Source organism: Panthera tigris, chromosome C2 (genome assembly GCF_018350195.1).
Source record: "Panthera tigris isolate Pti1 chromosome C2, P.tigris_Pti1_mat1.1, whole genome shotgun sequence".
NCBI lineage: Eukaryota > Metazoa > Chordata > Mammalia > Carnivora > Felidae > Panthera > Panthera tigris.
Window position 1 is genome coordinate 11,604,361 of NC_056668.1, and position 14,585 is coordinate 11,618,945.

General features: G+C 35.5%; 2 protein-coding genes across 13 annotated transcripts in view; one reads left to right on the forward strand and one right to left on the reverse strand.

The window, feature by feature from the left end:
* DONSON (DNA replication fork stabilization factor DONSON) overlaps positions 1-14,585 on the forward strand; it is a 28,105-nt gene that overhangs the window by 10,606 nt on the left and 2,914 nt on the right. For 2 of the 9 annotated variants that reach the window (XR_006222227.1, XR_006222233.1), the window contains 2 exons: positions 4,679-4,761; positions 5,997-6,481. The gene's annotated coding sequence lies outside the window, so the exon portion shown is untranslated. Of the gene's footprint in view, positions 1-4,678; positions 4,762-5,996; positions 6,482-10,724; positions 10,781-11,110; positions 11,186-12,623; positions 12,724-14,585 lie in introns of those variants that run through there. The other 7 variants (XR_006222230.1, XR_006222228.1, XR_006222229.1 and 4 more) reach the window with 7 other exon arrangements.
* The window catches only part of SON (SON DNA and RNA binding protein), a 33,081-nt gene continuing 18,534 nt past the window's right edge, over positions 39-14,585 (reverse strand). The window contains exons 7-12 of one of the 4 annotated variants that reach the window (XM_042999239.1): positions 10,179-10,289; positions 8,889-9,005; positions 4,596-4,743; positions 1,961-2,032; positions 1,738-1,853; positions 39-1,168 (exon numbers count right to left, since the gene is read on the reverse strand). In XM_042999239.1, the coding sequence (XP_042855173.1) occupies positions 1,010-1,168; positions 1,738-1,853; positions 1,961-2,032; positions 4,596-4,743; positions 8,889-9,005; positions 10,179-10,289 (723 nt within the window). In that variant the 3' untranslated portion in view covers positions 39-1,009. Of the gene's footprint in view, positions 1,222-1,737; positions 1,854-1,960; positions 2,033-4,595; positions 4,744-5,416; positions 5,497-8,215; positions 8,748-8,888; positions 9,006-10,178; positions 10,290-14,585 lie in introns of those variants that run through there. The other 3 variants (XM_042999240.1, XM_042999241.1, XM_042999243.1) reach the window with 3 other exon arrangements.

The following is a 14,585-nucleotide window of genomic DNA, read 5'->3' on the forward strand; positions in this document are numbered from 1 at the left end:
CCTTAAAATAAAAGGACATAGAAATCAAAAGCACTGGGTAAAGAAATGACAATATTTAGTGAAGAAGTATGTGTTCACTTTATGATCCAAAAAATAAGACACCACATTTATTCCAGAGAAGTTTATATTTGGGCCTTAAGCTTTTGAAAATAAAGTTTAGAGACATAGCATTATGAATACCACTGTAATACACATGAAATATTCTATCAGACCCTAAAAATTAACATAAACTTAAACTTTCTCAGTCAACAAAATAGTGGCTGGGTGCCGATTTTATTAGATAAGTTGGTTACAGCATTTTAATTATCATTTAACGTCTATCTAGGTGTAGCTGAAATTCAAAATGCACATCAAAGTAAAACTATATCACAACTCAATGCCATACTAAATGTACTTGGCCTCTGCAGTAGAATTCTAATCGGACTTCATTTTGACTCCCTTCTCATGGCCCAAGTGGCTTTGATGGGAATGCAGGACTTAGTGCTGATCATCACACAACATACCACTTTCTTTTTATAACCTCTACAAAATTTTAAGGGGAGATGGTGGCATTAGCCCTGTGGAACAGATCTTGATTACCTCAGTAACACTGGCCCAGTATCTGTCCAGCAGAACCCATTGTGAACTAGTACAAGGTGCACAGCCCTTCACTGATTACAGGCAAGTGTTACAGCAGCCTAGCCATAAGGAAGGGAGGTTACATCATAGTACAAAATACAGTATAAAAGCGTTATTTAACATTCCACACTGAAGATTACGGATGCCTTCAAACAATCGTTTGGATGTTAGCCACTTAAACAAATACATCACTAAGGTAAACAATATAAACATACCAAAACCCTGTATGGTTAAATACAATTTCCATGGTACAAAAATCAAAGCCTGGAGATGTTTGTACAGATTGCTTTTTACACAATGTCTTAAATTGCCAAATATTTACAACATTAAAGAGGAAATACATTTTGATGCAGAGTAAAATTATCTGAAATGATTAATATAAAACCTCAATCTATCTACGTGAGGCACTCCTGAAGCAAGTGGCATTAGCCATGAGGTCCTTTGGTACAAGGCCCATTGCTTGAAGAACCACAGTAGCTGCTGTGGCTTTAGCATGCTTCTTATTAGGGCTGGCAAAGCTGGGCTGGTAAGCGCTTCCATTTATCAATACCTATTCAAGAAAAACATACAATTGGGCTGGTAAGGGCTTCCATTTCTCAATACCTATTCAAGAAAAACATACAATAAGAACAGCATCAAACTTTAATATCTATTAGCTTTGTATTTTTTCACTAAATGCTAGAAAAATAATTCACAAAAACTATAAAACCCATACTATGGAAGTCAAATTAATCTCAACCCAGAAGCAGCAAATCATTTAGGAAAAGGGACTGCAAATTAAGGTCTTCAAATTGAAGAGGCATGGGGAAAGGGGATGGAGAAAACCCTGATAAAGCTACTAAATTAATTCCCCATGTTCCACTAGAAAATGTCAACAAATTCTTCACCAGATTTTGCCCACATCTTTCCCTCCAACATTTTTGAAAAATAGGATATTAACAGGTCATATTAAAGTATACTTAAATATTTAAAAACCCCTACCACTTCTACCCACACATCTATTCACTCCCAACCCACAATGTATCAATATTGTGACGATACAGTGCTTTTCCCTCACCCTCTAAGGTTAAGTCCTCAAATTAGTAGGGGTATATAATTAATGCACAAATTCATATTTACCCTAAAGAGAAAATGTTTGCGATGATCAGGGCCACTATCATGGACCAAGAGAAATTCTGGTGGTTGCCACCTTCTCTTATTACAGATTTCCATCAAAGCAGACACAGGATGTTTGCCTGCAGAGAAAAAAAAAATAACTTGTTAATTATTTCTACTGTCTGTGGCAACAGATTATGAATTCAAGTTGGGGATGGGACAAGAGGAAATTTAAATGTTTGCTCACCTGACAGATCTTTCATTGCAGCAGAGAAGTTCCCAGACCTCTTTTGTGCTCTTTCTCCTACTGCAACAAGACCTTTAAAATAAAAAGCCAGTGTTCAATGAATAAATCCCAAAGCATCATTCAAAATTATAAACACAATGATTCCCTCTGTAGGAACCTGAATCTCAATAAAATATTCAACTCCTACCACCCCTGATTTTTATATCATTTGACTTCTATTTTGCTGTTTCAATATATAAATCTTTATGTTTATCATGTACCTTGGTATTAGAAACTGTACAAAAATCAGATGTTCAGAAAACCTAGTATATAAATATGTATATAAATTAAGTGCCATAGTTAACAACTACAGGTCTGTTTCTTTTTAAGTTTAAAAACTAGTGGCTATTACAAGTGCAATCTAAGGTTTCCCATTCCTTAAAAAATGATGGCTCAGTTAATTAAGTTCCCCAGATGGTGAGGATTTTAGGCCACCCCCCCCCCCAAAAAAAACTAAAAGGGAGAGGCTGTCTCTATAGATGAACGTGTCCATTTTCTCCCCCAGCAAACAACCCCTTTCTGACTTATCAAATGAAGATATTCTCAAAAGACAAACATAATCGCACTGTATAACCTCCCTTTCCAAAGGGATTTAGCTGTATCACTACCCAAAATCAATGCTTTCCTGACTTCCATTTCTCCTAGGGGGAATTCTTCAACCAGTTCTTCATTAATTCTGCTAGTATGCTTCTCCAAACCCAACACCTGTCACAGAATTCCAAAGATGTTCCCTGGAATTATGCAATGCCTTCACAGATATTTTCTTCCAAAAAACTACCTCTTAGGACTCAAAAAAATCTATTCAACTTGTAGAAGTAATACAATGTCAATGTGACATAATCAGTACAATGTCCTTTTCTAATTTAGAGTCTGAATTAACGCTTATTAGCACAGGATGATTCTCATGCTGTTTCTAGCCTACTTGGAATTATTACCAATAAACTCCCTACAATTTGAAAAAAGTGGCATCACAGTATTGTATGTGGATGAGAATGTAGAATTTCTGATGCAAAACATTTTATAAGACACAGTTTGGTCAGAGCTAGTTCGTTTCCAATTAAGAATAATTTAACTGCATCATCTCCAACTTAATTCAATTCTCTGATTACAAAGATAATGAAAATTCCAGTGTTCAACTTTACAGTTTTTAAAAATCAGGCTTGTCCAAGCTATTGAAATCACACTGAGCTGACATTCAGCCATTTGATTCTACTTAAAACATAATTCCAAGGGAAGAATTTAAAAGGTACCAGCTGGCTGTTCTCAATAAGCACTAAGTGTATTTTTAATATTCAGCAACTGCATGCAAGCTATATAGAGAGATCCCCATGAGTAGCAAAGTTCCAAGGTGCTCCAAGAACAAGAAAATATGAAGAGCTAACATTGCTGCCAGCAACTGCTCCACTATTCTCCAGCCCCAATCCAAGAAAACTCAATTATGGAGCTTAAAAAGAGGGATATGCAGACTCCTGATTTCGGCTCAGGTCATGATCTCGCACTTTGTGGGTTAGGGCCCCACGTCGGGCTGCATGGTGACGGTGCAGAGCCTACTTGGGATTCTCTACCTCTCTGCCCTTTCCCCACTCTCTCAAAATAAACTTAGAAAAAGAGACATGCAAAAAAGGGTTTATAAGGTGAAGACAAAACAGCACTCTAGTAAGAAATAAGGAGAATATAGAAGATAAAATATTTGAAAAAGAAAAAAATAAATCCTAGAAACTACAAGTGTATGTTCCCCGTCAAGAGAAAGCAAAATGGGGATTCCATTTCCTAAAAACGAAATATAGGGGGTGCCTGGGTGGCTCAGTCAGTTAAGCATAGCCCTCGGTTCAGGTCATGACCTTGTGAGTTTGAGCCCCACATGGGGCTCTGTGCTGACAGCTCAGAGCCAGGAGCCTGCTTCACCTGCCCCTCCCCGGCTCACACTTGCGTCTCTGTCTCTCAATAATGAATACAAGGTTAAAAAAAAAAAAAGTGAAATCTAGTTAAAATTTCAGTCACACTGATATATGCCTACTTCCTTATTATTTAGCATCTTAACTACAACTGCCTTTTAAAAGCCCAAATTAGTGACTTCATCTGTATTTATACAAGCTGTCACGAATGGGTTAAACTTTTGTTTCCTAACAAACAGCTGTATATATGCTCCAGTTAAGCATCAAGGATATCAAAATGTAAGAAGATTACTATGTGCATTTATTTATTTATTTATTTACGTATTATTTATTTAAAGATGGGGCTGCTGGTGGGCTCTGTTGGTACAGCATATGACTCTTGATCTCAGGGTCATGAGTTCAAGCCCCATGGTGGGCAAAGAGCTTACTTTAAAAAAAAAAATCTAGGAAGGTAATGAAACCCTAAGTGTTTTTTTTTTAATATTATTTATTTTAGGGGCAAATGAGGGGGCAAAGAGAATCCCAAGTAGGCTCCACAATGTCAGCACAGAGCCCAACACAGGGCTTGATCTCACAAACCGTGAGACGATGACCTGAGCTAAAACCAAGAATCAGATGCTTAACCGACTGACCCACCCAGGAGCCCCAAAACCTTAAATATTAAAGAAGGTATAATAAACATTCCCAGAACAATGTGTTACCTTTTCGGTCTGTCTTAAAATCAACTAGGATAGGTTCCTTATTTCCTTCTTTGTTTTTTCCTAATCCTTCTCCTTCTCTCCAGCCCATTTTTCTCATCAAAACGGCTCCCATTCCTCCAGTTACCGGGGCTGCTCTTAAGAACTGATCCTATCCAAAGAAAGAAAGGTAAAATGTCCCCATTTCAGAGTTAGAATTTGACTACAAATGCAGTGTAATTTTTTAAAAAAAAATCTTATTTTACTTCTAGATCTGATATAGCAATTAAATTTAAGTTTCTATACTTATATACATACTGTAGTGTGGATGCTAATTATTTTCACATTAACATAATATTTTGAAAGTCAAATAAGGCAAATAAATGGCAGTTTAAAACAGTAGCCCTCCTGCCCCCCTCCAAAAAAAAAAAAAAAAAAATTAGAACACTCCTGTTTTCGTCCACTATTTAGGTTCACTGGTATCTCTTCTTAGCTTGCAAAATAAAAAGAAGGCAATGTTAAAACAGTCAATAATATTAATTGTCCCAGGTGTACCTAGTTAATGAATAAAGCCCAGAAATCATTTAGAAATAGTTTGGACACTGAAGAAGCATACTGTTAACATCCCAAGTTTTCTTTCCCACTCTACCTTAAAGCAAGTATAAATATTTTACTTAGAAAATCCCTATGAACCAAAAGGTAAAAATCTTTACATTCTATTTACACAGTAAGAAATGGACAGTCACATAAAATACCCTGTCATTATACCAAACTGAATTTGAATGCTTTTAAATCCTAGCTTGATGTTAAAAGACTTTTAAAAAACTCCTTAAACGTTTACATACCTAGGCCTCGGTAGCAGCAGTGTTGTGAATAGTAGGGCTGGCACTGACCGGGGCAAGAAGACAGCTACAAGGATTTGGCCCTGAAACAAGTTTCCATACAGAGGGGTGAAAGTTCACAGGTTATTCTGTGAACAGTCATCTCTCTTGTATCCAACCCACTGAACCATAATTTCCATCAAAGCAGCAAACCACTTAATGTCTTAAGATGCACAACTATATACATTAGCATGGTCAACAGTCATTTTCACACATTAAGAAATAAATATGTGATGCCTCTATTTTAAAGGACATCCATGTACACAGAACAGATGAATTCTACTGTTGATCTTTATTGGCCATTTTCCTTTTAATTTATAACATCTCAAAATCCTGCTTTACTTTCCCCTTGTTCTTAAATTTTAGACTTATGTTCTCTAGCAAATATATAGCAAAAGTCATTAACTTATCAACAGAGGGAGTCAAAAATTTGGTATCTCTGGGAAGAGTATGCATTAATCATTTCCTATATTGATAAGTTAATACTAAATTTTTAAAATCTTATTTTTACACAGTAGTAAAACTGTATTATTTTTTCCCCCAGCTTTGTAAATTATATGCCGGGGAAAAACATGCCAATGATGTGTGACTAGACATTAAGTACAACTAGGTGCTCTGATGGAAGGAGGCAGCTGTGGAGGTAAAAACATACCCCTGGTTCAGTTCCTTATTTGGTGCAGGCCATGCAGTGTTGATGTATAAAGAGAAAAGTTAGCTGATGCTTGGGTATCAACTGCCTTGTTGCTACACACCTAAAATGACTTTTACTTACTTCCAGGTTCATCCGCCCCTCTTTTCCAGGCAACACTCCTAAAAAAAAGGGCAACTGTGCAGAGTATAATACAAAACCCCAAATAACCCAGGCTTCCGACTCGGTTTCCATTGTCTACTATCTTCATGTTTCTTTACCCCATTGTGTATATAGTTCACCAAAAAGCTGCTTAATCTAATGAGTATAATAGTAAACAATACTCATCGGGTCATGTCCAAATCACTTAATTCCAGAAAATAAAGGTTCTTTTAAATCAATAACCACTTAAAAATGTCTTACTGACATAATAATGGTAAAACTCCCATCTTTTTTCATCTAAGAATATACTGCAACAAACTAAAAATGAATATGGACTATGTTGGCATTCCATGTGGTTTTTAACATAAAGGAGGGTGTTAGGCTAGTGCAAGGCAAGAAAAACTATGTGATCATTGAAAGTTTTCTAAACACAACAAAGAGACCATTGACAGTGAAGATAAATGATAAATTTCCAGCTAATTTTCCACATTTTTATAAATGTTCATTCCTTCCTTGATATCAGTAGCAAATATTCTTCTGTAAACATATAAACGGGAGTTTTCCTAAAAGCATTGCTTTCTTGTTATTTAAAAACTTTCATGAACACATCTCATAATTTATCAAAATGACTTACATGTACATTTAAAATAATGTAATTGAAAATCTGTCAACTGCCTACATGACTAGAAATCAAAACTTTAAGGGAAAGTTTGCAAGAACCAATTTTAATCAGTAGAAGATTCACTTTTGCAAGTTATGTTAACACGATTTTTAGAACTATATAAGCATTATGGATCAGCACTTCATTATACAAATGAAGACCAAAATGTTACAATGGAATCACATTCAGAAGTTCCTACCTAGTAATGTACAAGACTATTTAATTTTTATCTGCCTAAACACCCACGTAAGCTTCAAGTCTAACTTCCTGAAATACTGAGACTCAAGCTTCAAGATTAAATAGTATTAAAGAATTAAAACTATTGAAATAGGTGTATGTAATTCTTCCCAATGAGATGAAGGCCATTTTCAAATACTATACAAATCACTCTACTTTAAATACTATAATTGGTCCAAAATGAACTCAAAAATATTTTTACTAGATTTTCATTTTTTTCCAACACCGACCCCTAGTAAATGACATAAAAGTTATAAATTTTTAATGAATCTGGCCATATACTCACTAAACACATATTAGTGTACCTAAATGTACCAAAAATGGCAGGTAAATTGAGGATGTATCATGTTTCATATTAATTTGTTAATACGAGGATCATCAGAGATAATGCTATCAAAACTGAAACGTCATGAGATTAAAATATCCAAAGCAATCAAAATCTCATTTTGCGGAAATTCAGCTCATTCACTGGCAATCATAGCAATTCTTCATAGGTGCCCATCACGTTATTAATTATTGCCCTGTGAAGCAGTAATAAGAACTTGTCTTCTCATGACACTTGGGAGACTGAAATTCCAAGTATATTACTTGCCCATGATCACAAAAGCAGTCAGGAGTACAGCGGGATAAAGAAACCTTCCCAATCCTTAGACCACGCAGCCTCCCAGTTTCAGCACTGCCATACTGCCAGTACTCCTGAAACAAATGTCCCATCACCCATCCAACCAAGCCACGTCCCTTCATCAGAAGGCATTTCTTTAGAAAGCCCTTCTTAACCACCTAAGACTCCCCCAACAATGAGGCAGCCGTAGGTGGAGTCCACAGGTCTCACTGCAGGAATCTGAAACCAGGAGCACCTACATCTTCACAGCACGAGGCGTCCATCCTCTCCCTTGAATTTAGGTCTTACATATCCTGTTTTTTCAGGAGATCAGTGGTTCTCAAATTGAGCCTGTGGATCACCAGAGGCCACCAGGGCCTAAATGGTGGTCCACAGATAGCAGTCTCCATCCCCACTCCGCCCCCTTCACCACCCCTTCAGCACTGCCCGCCGTCCCCCCCCCCCCCCCAAAAGTCCAACCATCCTCCCCAGCCTTCCGGTCCCATGGCAAGATCACCACATGCAGTGCTAATACTGGGGCCTCCCAACCAACTTGCTATAACCAGCAGCTGACAACCACAGGGATCGGGGTGATCACCAGAAGGGTGAGAAATAAGGGCCAAGAGAGCTTACAAGAGGGCACAGGCACTAAAGAAGGGGAAAGAAGGACAGAGGAGCAAAGAAATGGAAAATCTGGGTGGTAAGAGGGCTCTTGGGGACAGTGATCCACCAAAAATAAACCTGTAATAAAGTATCCCATGATGAGAAAAAATTTGAGAACCACTGCTTTGAAATCATTAGATTAGTCCAACAGGAACTGTGGAACATTCTGAACAGCACCTGAGATACACTGTTAGCATTCAAAACACAGTTTTTAAAAAACCACCCCCAAAAAGACCAGCAGCAGCAATAACAAATAACTTCAGGATATAAACTGAGTGGCTCTTGAGCCTTATTTATACATTTGCCATTGTCTCATGAATCAGGTCCATCTTCAGTGTCCATCCTAGAGTAGGCACACATAGCAAATTTACTCATGAACTTTGGTTATAGTTACTGGCCTCTCCGTGCATTTTTAATAAAACATTTTCTAAAAAAAATCTTAACTTTGTAGTTGGACACTTTTGTACGTGCATATGTTGTGTACCTTTTTAATCCAGGCTTGGGCACCAGTATTAGCCAACTGTTCTTGTGTCAGAACCTGTACTCCTGTACTTCCGGTGAATTGGCCGGGAATGGAGTTCAGCTGAGCCCAGGCATCAATCTGAAGAAAAAAAAAAAAAAGATGCCTCAATCAACTGAGTAAAATTACTTGTCTAGTCAAAAATGCCCACCGGTTTATTTCACTAAATGAAATGGTTTTATTTAGTTCTTGAAAAGGCTGAATAAGACTTATTCAACTTTTAGAACAATTTGATGAATGCATACATATTTAAAATGTTTTCTTAAAAGCAGCACTTTGATAACATTCAGTGGGTCCCATTAATAACAAGATTTGAGATGTACGTCTAACAACTGAAAAGCATGAACGATAATACTCATTCTCCAAAATATCACATGGATACATGAATACAGAAAAGAGTTTCATGCGGCACGGGATCCCTGCCCTCTGCTTTATGTACCTCATATAAATGCAATCTAATAAATGTTATGATCGCCTGAGTTTTTAATTAATTACCTTCTTTGTGGTATTAGAAATCCAGAATTCAAGAGACACGCTTAAGGAGTAATAAATGCAGGGAATTATTCAAACCCAGAAAACAGCTTTCTTTAAAAACTGAGCCCTACATTAATCACCAGCATTTATTGTGATGGTTAAAGAATCAGTTGTCCTTCAAAGTATATTTGCTAATAAACATTGGTATTGTTAGGTAGTGTATTTATCTGTCTGAACATGTATTTGTCGTTTCTATATAGATCTACCACGGGAATGTAGAAGACAAAAGGAAAAGCTGTCCACTGTTAAAAATTTAAGTCTAGACTCTGGCCTCAGACTGCCTAATCACTTTTTTTTTTTTTAATTCCAGTGTAGTTAACGTGCAGTGTTATAGTTGTTTCAGGCTGACTGACTACTCTTTACTCAGTTTCCTCAGCTGGAAAATGGGACATCATAATAGTACCTACATCTCACAGAGCTATGATGGGCACATAGCTACTTTTATATACCAGATTACAAACTCCGTAAGAGCACGGATTTTTTTTCTATTTTAACTCTCTTAAACATTAGTTCCTGCCACACAGTACACAATAAACACTTACTGAGTGAATGACCATGCCCCAAAATCACTTTCATTTAAAATAAGCTAATTACAATAAATTACTTATTTCCTTGGATTTTTAGGACCTACATTTCAACAGCATGCCACAGAATTTACTTATGTCACAACCATCTAATTAGTTAAATTCTCATTTAGCAGACATTAAAACTGCTACATACCCTTTCCTGAGCTCGATTTAACATGCTCATGGCTTCAAGGTCAAATGCATTCTCACTTAGTCTTTTCTGAGCAAGTGCCCGTTCACTCATTGCTGTAGAGATGTCCACAGGCTAAGAAAGAAAACATAGATAATTATCTCAAATTATGATAGACCCCCTAAATTCTAAAAAGTGCTCATATCTTTAGTTGCTACATATCAAAAATGAAACAGTAATCTTACATATTAATAATCTTGTAAAGTACAGAAAAGATACCAAGAAGTACAAGAAACTTGGAAAGCAGATGAGGATCATTTAAGGTAAGTTACACGCTATCAGAGGCAGCAGGTGAACTCAACCCAACATCTGAACTTCAAATTTCATATTTTCTACTGTATTTTCTACTGTAGCAAATTATGATCACAGAAAATTGCACTAAGAACTTAAAACTCTCTAGCCTTCACTAACAAAACAGTCATTTACAAAAACTGGTACTTTTTTCAACTGTTTTGGAACTATTAATTTTATATTCATGAGCAATTTTCATTTTATCCTATTTCTTTTTAGCATAATGTTCAGAAGCAATAAGGTTCTTGAGTAAGCAAGCAGAAAACCACTATCAGGTCAGTTGGTCTTTTACTCATCTGCACATCTTTTCACCTTCTTGCAGTTGCTCAGAGATACAGTTTGGTCTTAAGAACTCCATTTCTTCAAAGAATGTATTTACTATATACATAAACGAATCCTTTGTTTTCAGTTTATATGTATTAATGACCCAAATTAAAATATTTCTGGGAGGGTACATAACAACATGAACCAACACATTTAAAATTAAGTATGTCTGAAATGTCTTAGGTCCTCCTTTTCAAAGCTCATATCCTACCTGTAAAAATGTTACGCTAAGCAGAGGTGACTTCATGGTTTAACTTTTTAAAATGTTTCATAATGTCCAGAAAAATTCTTAAAGAACAAATCCCCAATTTATCAGATTTGTGGAAGGCTCAACCACAAAAGGAAAAACACATCAAGTAAGTATTTGATGTTCTTTGTTCTGATGTTAAGAGCTCATGTTGACTTGTATCATCACCAATTCCTATTACTTATTTTTCTTCTAACACAACCCATTAATATTTCCTAGTGATTTCACCCAAGAAAATCCTTTTTTGGAAAATATTTGACATGAAAAGGTTTTCCTATATTCATATGCAAAACATGATTAGAGGTACTGCATGGATATTACAAATATAAGGAAGTCAGTAATATAAATTAACAGCTAAGGATTTTTCTTAAAGCTAAGGGCTACCTGTAATTTAACTATGTACTACATATGAAATACTTCTTATAAAATAAAGACCTATATAGAAGGGTGTATGACTCTAAGAGAATAATTCTACCTTACGCATAAGGATATAAGAGAATAATTCTACCTCACGCATAAGGATTACTAGTCTCCCTTTTTCTACCTTTAGAACCCCTTATTATTCCATCATTCTTCGTTATCTTGCTGAGTCATCTCATAATATTCCCCCAGCAAAATTAAATTTTTTCTTCCACATAGATTCTTATGTATTGCCTTCTTAAAACGAAAGCAAAGCTAAATTCATTCTGTAATTGTAAAGACTGTTTACAGATCCCATGAAAGATCTTAACTGTCAACGTAGTAAATTATCCACACTAATTACAATACGTCTGGGGCCTATAAAAAATAATCTAAGCAGTCACAATTAAACACTAACACTCTAGGGGTCTTCACTTGTCACTTTTTTGATAATTGTGATCAACTGCTGGGACTTTAAATAAATGGGAACCCAAATATTTCAGGCCAAAATTCACATTCCTTTGGCCTACCTTATGTGTTTCCTAAAACTGTCAGGTAGGATTACTGATGCAATTTGAAAGCCCAGCAAATATACCTCAAGTACTGTTCATTAACCTTGTCCAAATTACTTTGGGTAGCAGTCTGTAAATCTGAGAATGTTTAGGTATAAATAACAGGTTTTTATTCTGAAAAAGTCTAAGCTTAGAAGTGATAATGTGGAAAATTGATCTACTGACTACTTCAAGCCCTGATCCCCAATTTCCAGCTATAAATTTAGCCATGAAAATGTAAAGATGGCTCTAAAAGCTCCCAACTTCTCTAGAATAAAATTCTTCCCAATTAGTAAACAAATGAATACACACCTATGATCTGAAGACCTATCTTCATATATTTTTTAAATCTTTAAGCAGATAATCTAAATGCCTCATCATTTATCCCCAGGATGAAACTTCATTCAAATCTCAGTAACATTTTGTTACATTCACATCTCACTCTGGAAGAAATTTTAATATAGCAACCTTGATGTTTAAAATAAATTTACTTCAGATAAAATGATAACCAGTTTTTTTCCTGACTACAACTTAATTCACTCAACAGGCTTACCAAGAGAGTAATCTTACTATTCATTTTATATTCATATTTTTAAGTGTGAAGAACATACTCAAAATAAAATGAACCAGGATTATCTGAACCTCTTAAGGATCCTCAAGTGTTTGAATCAAAAAAGCATGTTTCCAGGTTTTCAAGGTAATTCAAGATATGTAATAATGTATAATCCCCAAAGCATTAATATTTAAGGACTAGACCAAATGTCACATATCAGTATTGAAACTCTCATTAAATATCACAGCTACCCTTTAGAACACTGGTCAGTAGTATTTTCTACAGTGACAGCTAATGAGCACTTAAAATGTGGCTAGTGCAATTAAGGAAATGATTTTTCAGTGGCTAGTGACTACTCTATTGGACTATATGGTATATGTGTGTGTACATAAACACTATACAGTGCATCATACTATGTAGTGGAGCTTCAGAGCCCTAACCATCTTTCAGTGTTGCTCAGAAAGAGGAATAGGTTTAAGGTACCGAAATGATGTTAAAAAGCCCTTCTAAAAAAGTAGGAAAAAATCTTAAATTTCATAGAACGCTATTATTAAGTGGTCATCAACAAGCCTCATTTGTTTCCACTGTTATACTACAAACTTTTAATCTAATGTATGAAGTCTAATTATGATACTATAATAATATTCTAAGTATTATAATTGGGGAAAATGTTTAGTTTCCTTTTCCCTGGGACTTGTTTTAAAAAGTGAAATCTACCTAGAGTATCCAATTCCAGTTCTCCTATAGTTAAAAACCTGTCCACGTTATTTCATTTCTCTACTACAGCAACACAGCAGATCACTTCTCCTATAATCCAAAAGTGTCAGAAATGAAATCATAATGTAACATGCATTTCACAGCCTAAGTTATAATCATGTCCTTTCTGTATCTTCCTCATTTAAAAACCCTTCTAAGTCAACTTCCTTACCGCTTTCGTTAACCCAGCTGTTTACATAGATACAAGTATCTCAGGGGCATTTCTTAGAAAGTCAATTAAAGGGCTAAAGAGAATTATTAGGAGGGAGTCAGATAGGGAAAATAAGCCCTATAATATGAATTATATTACTCTCTACCTAGACAATTACAGGTATCTTAAAACAGAGAGTATAAAAGGAAATGTTTAATTCAAAAAAACAGAATTAAAAAAAAAAAGCATCTGACCTGTATGTAAAATAGGACTTTAAGATACTTATTAGCAAAAATTAATAAATTACAAAGAGGTTCATATAGAAAAGAAAATGACAACTATAAAAACAAAAGCCACACAAAATACAGAATACCTCAGCTGTCATGGGTTTGGTTTTAAAATGTGAATTACGAACCTTTTATTACACCATATGGAATTCTCTAACATAACTCCTATACATTTAATCTGAATAAACTAGAATAAGAAAAACAGGTAACCTATTAAGTTGTTCAATGAAATTCAATGTTAATCACCCAGGAGAATCTAAGGAAAAAAGAATGAATAGCAAGGCTGTATTTAACCATTCTAGCACTGCCAGGACCCATGTATTTAATTTTCAATTACAATTTACATCTTACCCCAAGAACTTAACTTTCCTAAAGTATAAAGCTGGAACTTTATACTTGAAGAACTTCTATACTTCCACTGGGAAGTGGAAATATTTTTTAATAGAACAAACCAAGCACACTGAGACAAGAATCATCTTAACATGTAAGCAATTACTAGACCTTAATGGAGAGCTACCTCTGGACCTCTGATAATTTATGATTAATAGTAAACCCAAGGAAATTTTATATCAAAGATTACATTTAAATCTTCTACCCAATAAGCCTCTAACTTTATTAGCAAGAATTAATGCCCCCAAGGACACTTTTTTTAAATATTAGTTTTCCACCATTTTTGATTTCACTGTTTACGAATAAATCAAATTCACACAAATATGGTCAAAGTTCTGTAGACACTCCTTACTGAGGATGATGCTGGCTGGCTTCTGGGTAGGAAGACGATGCTATGGCAGTAAGGCACAGTCTGATGAGCT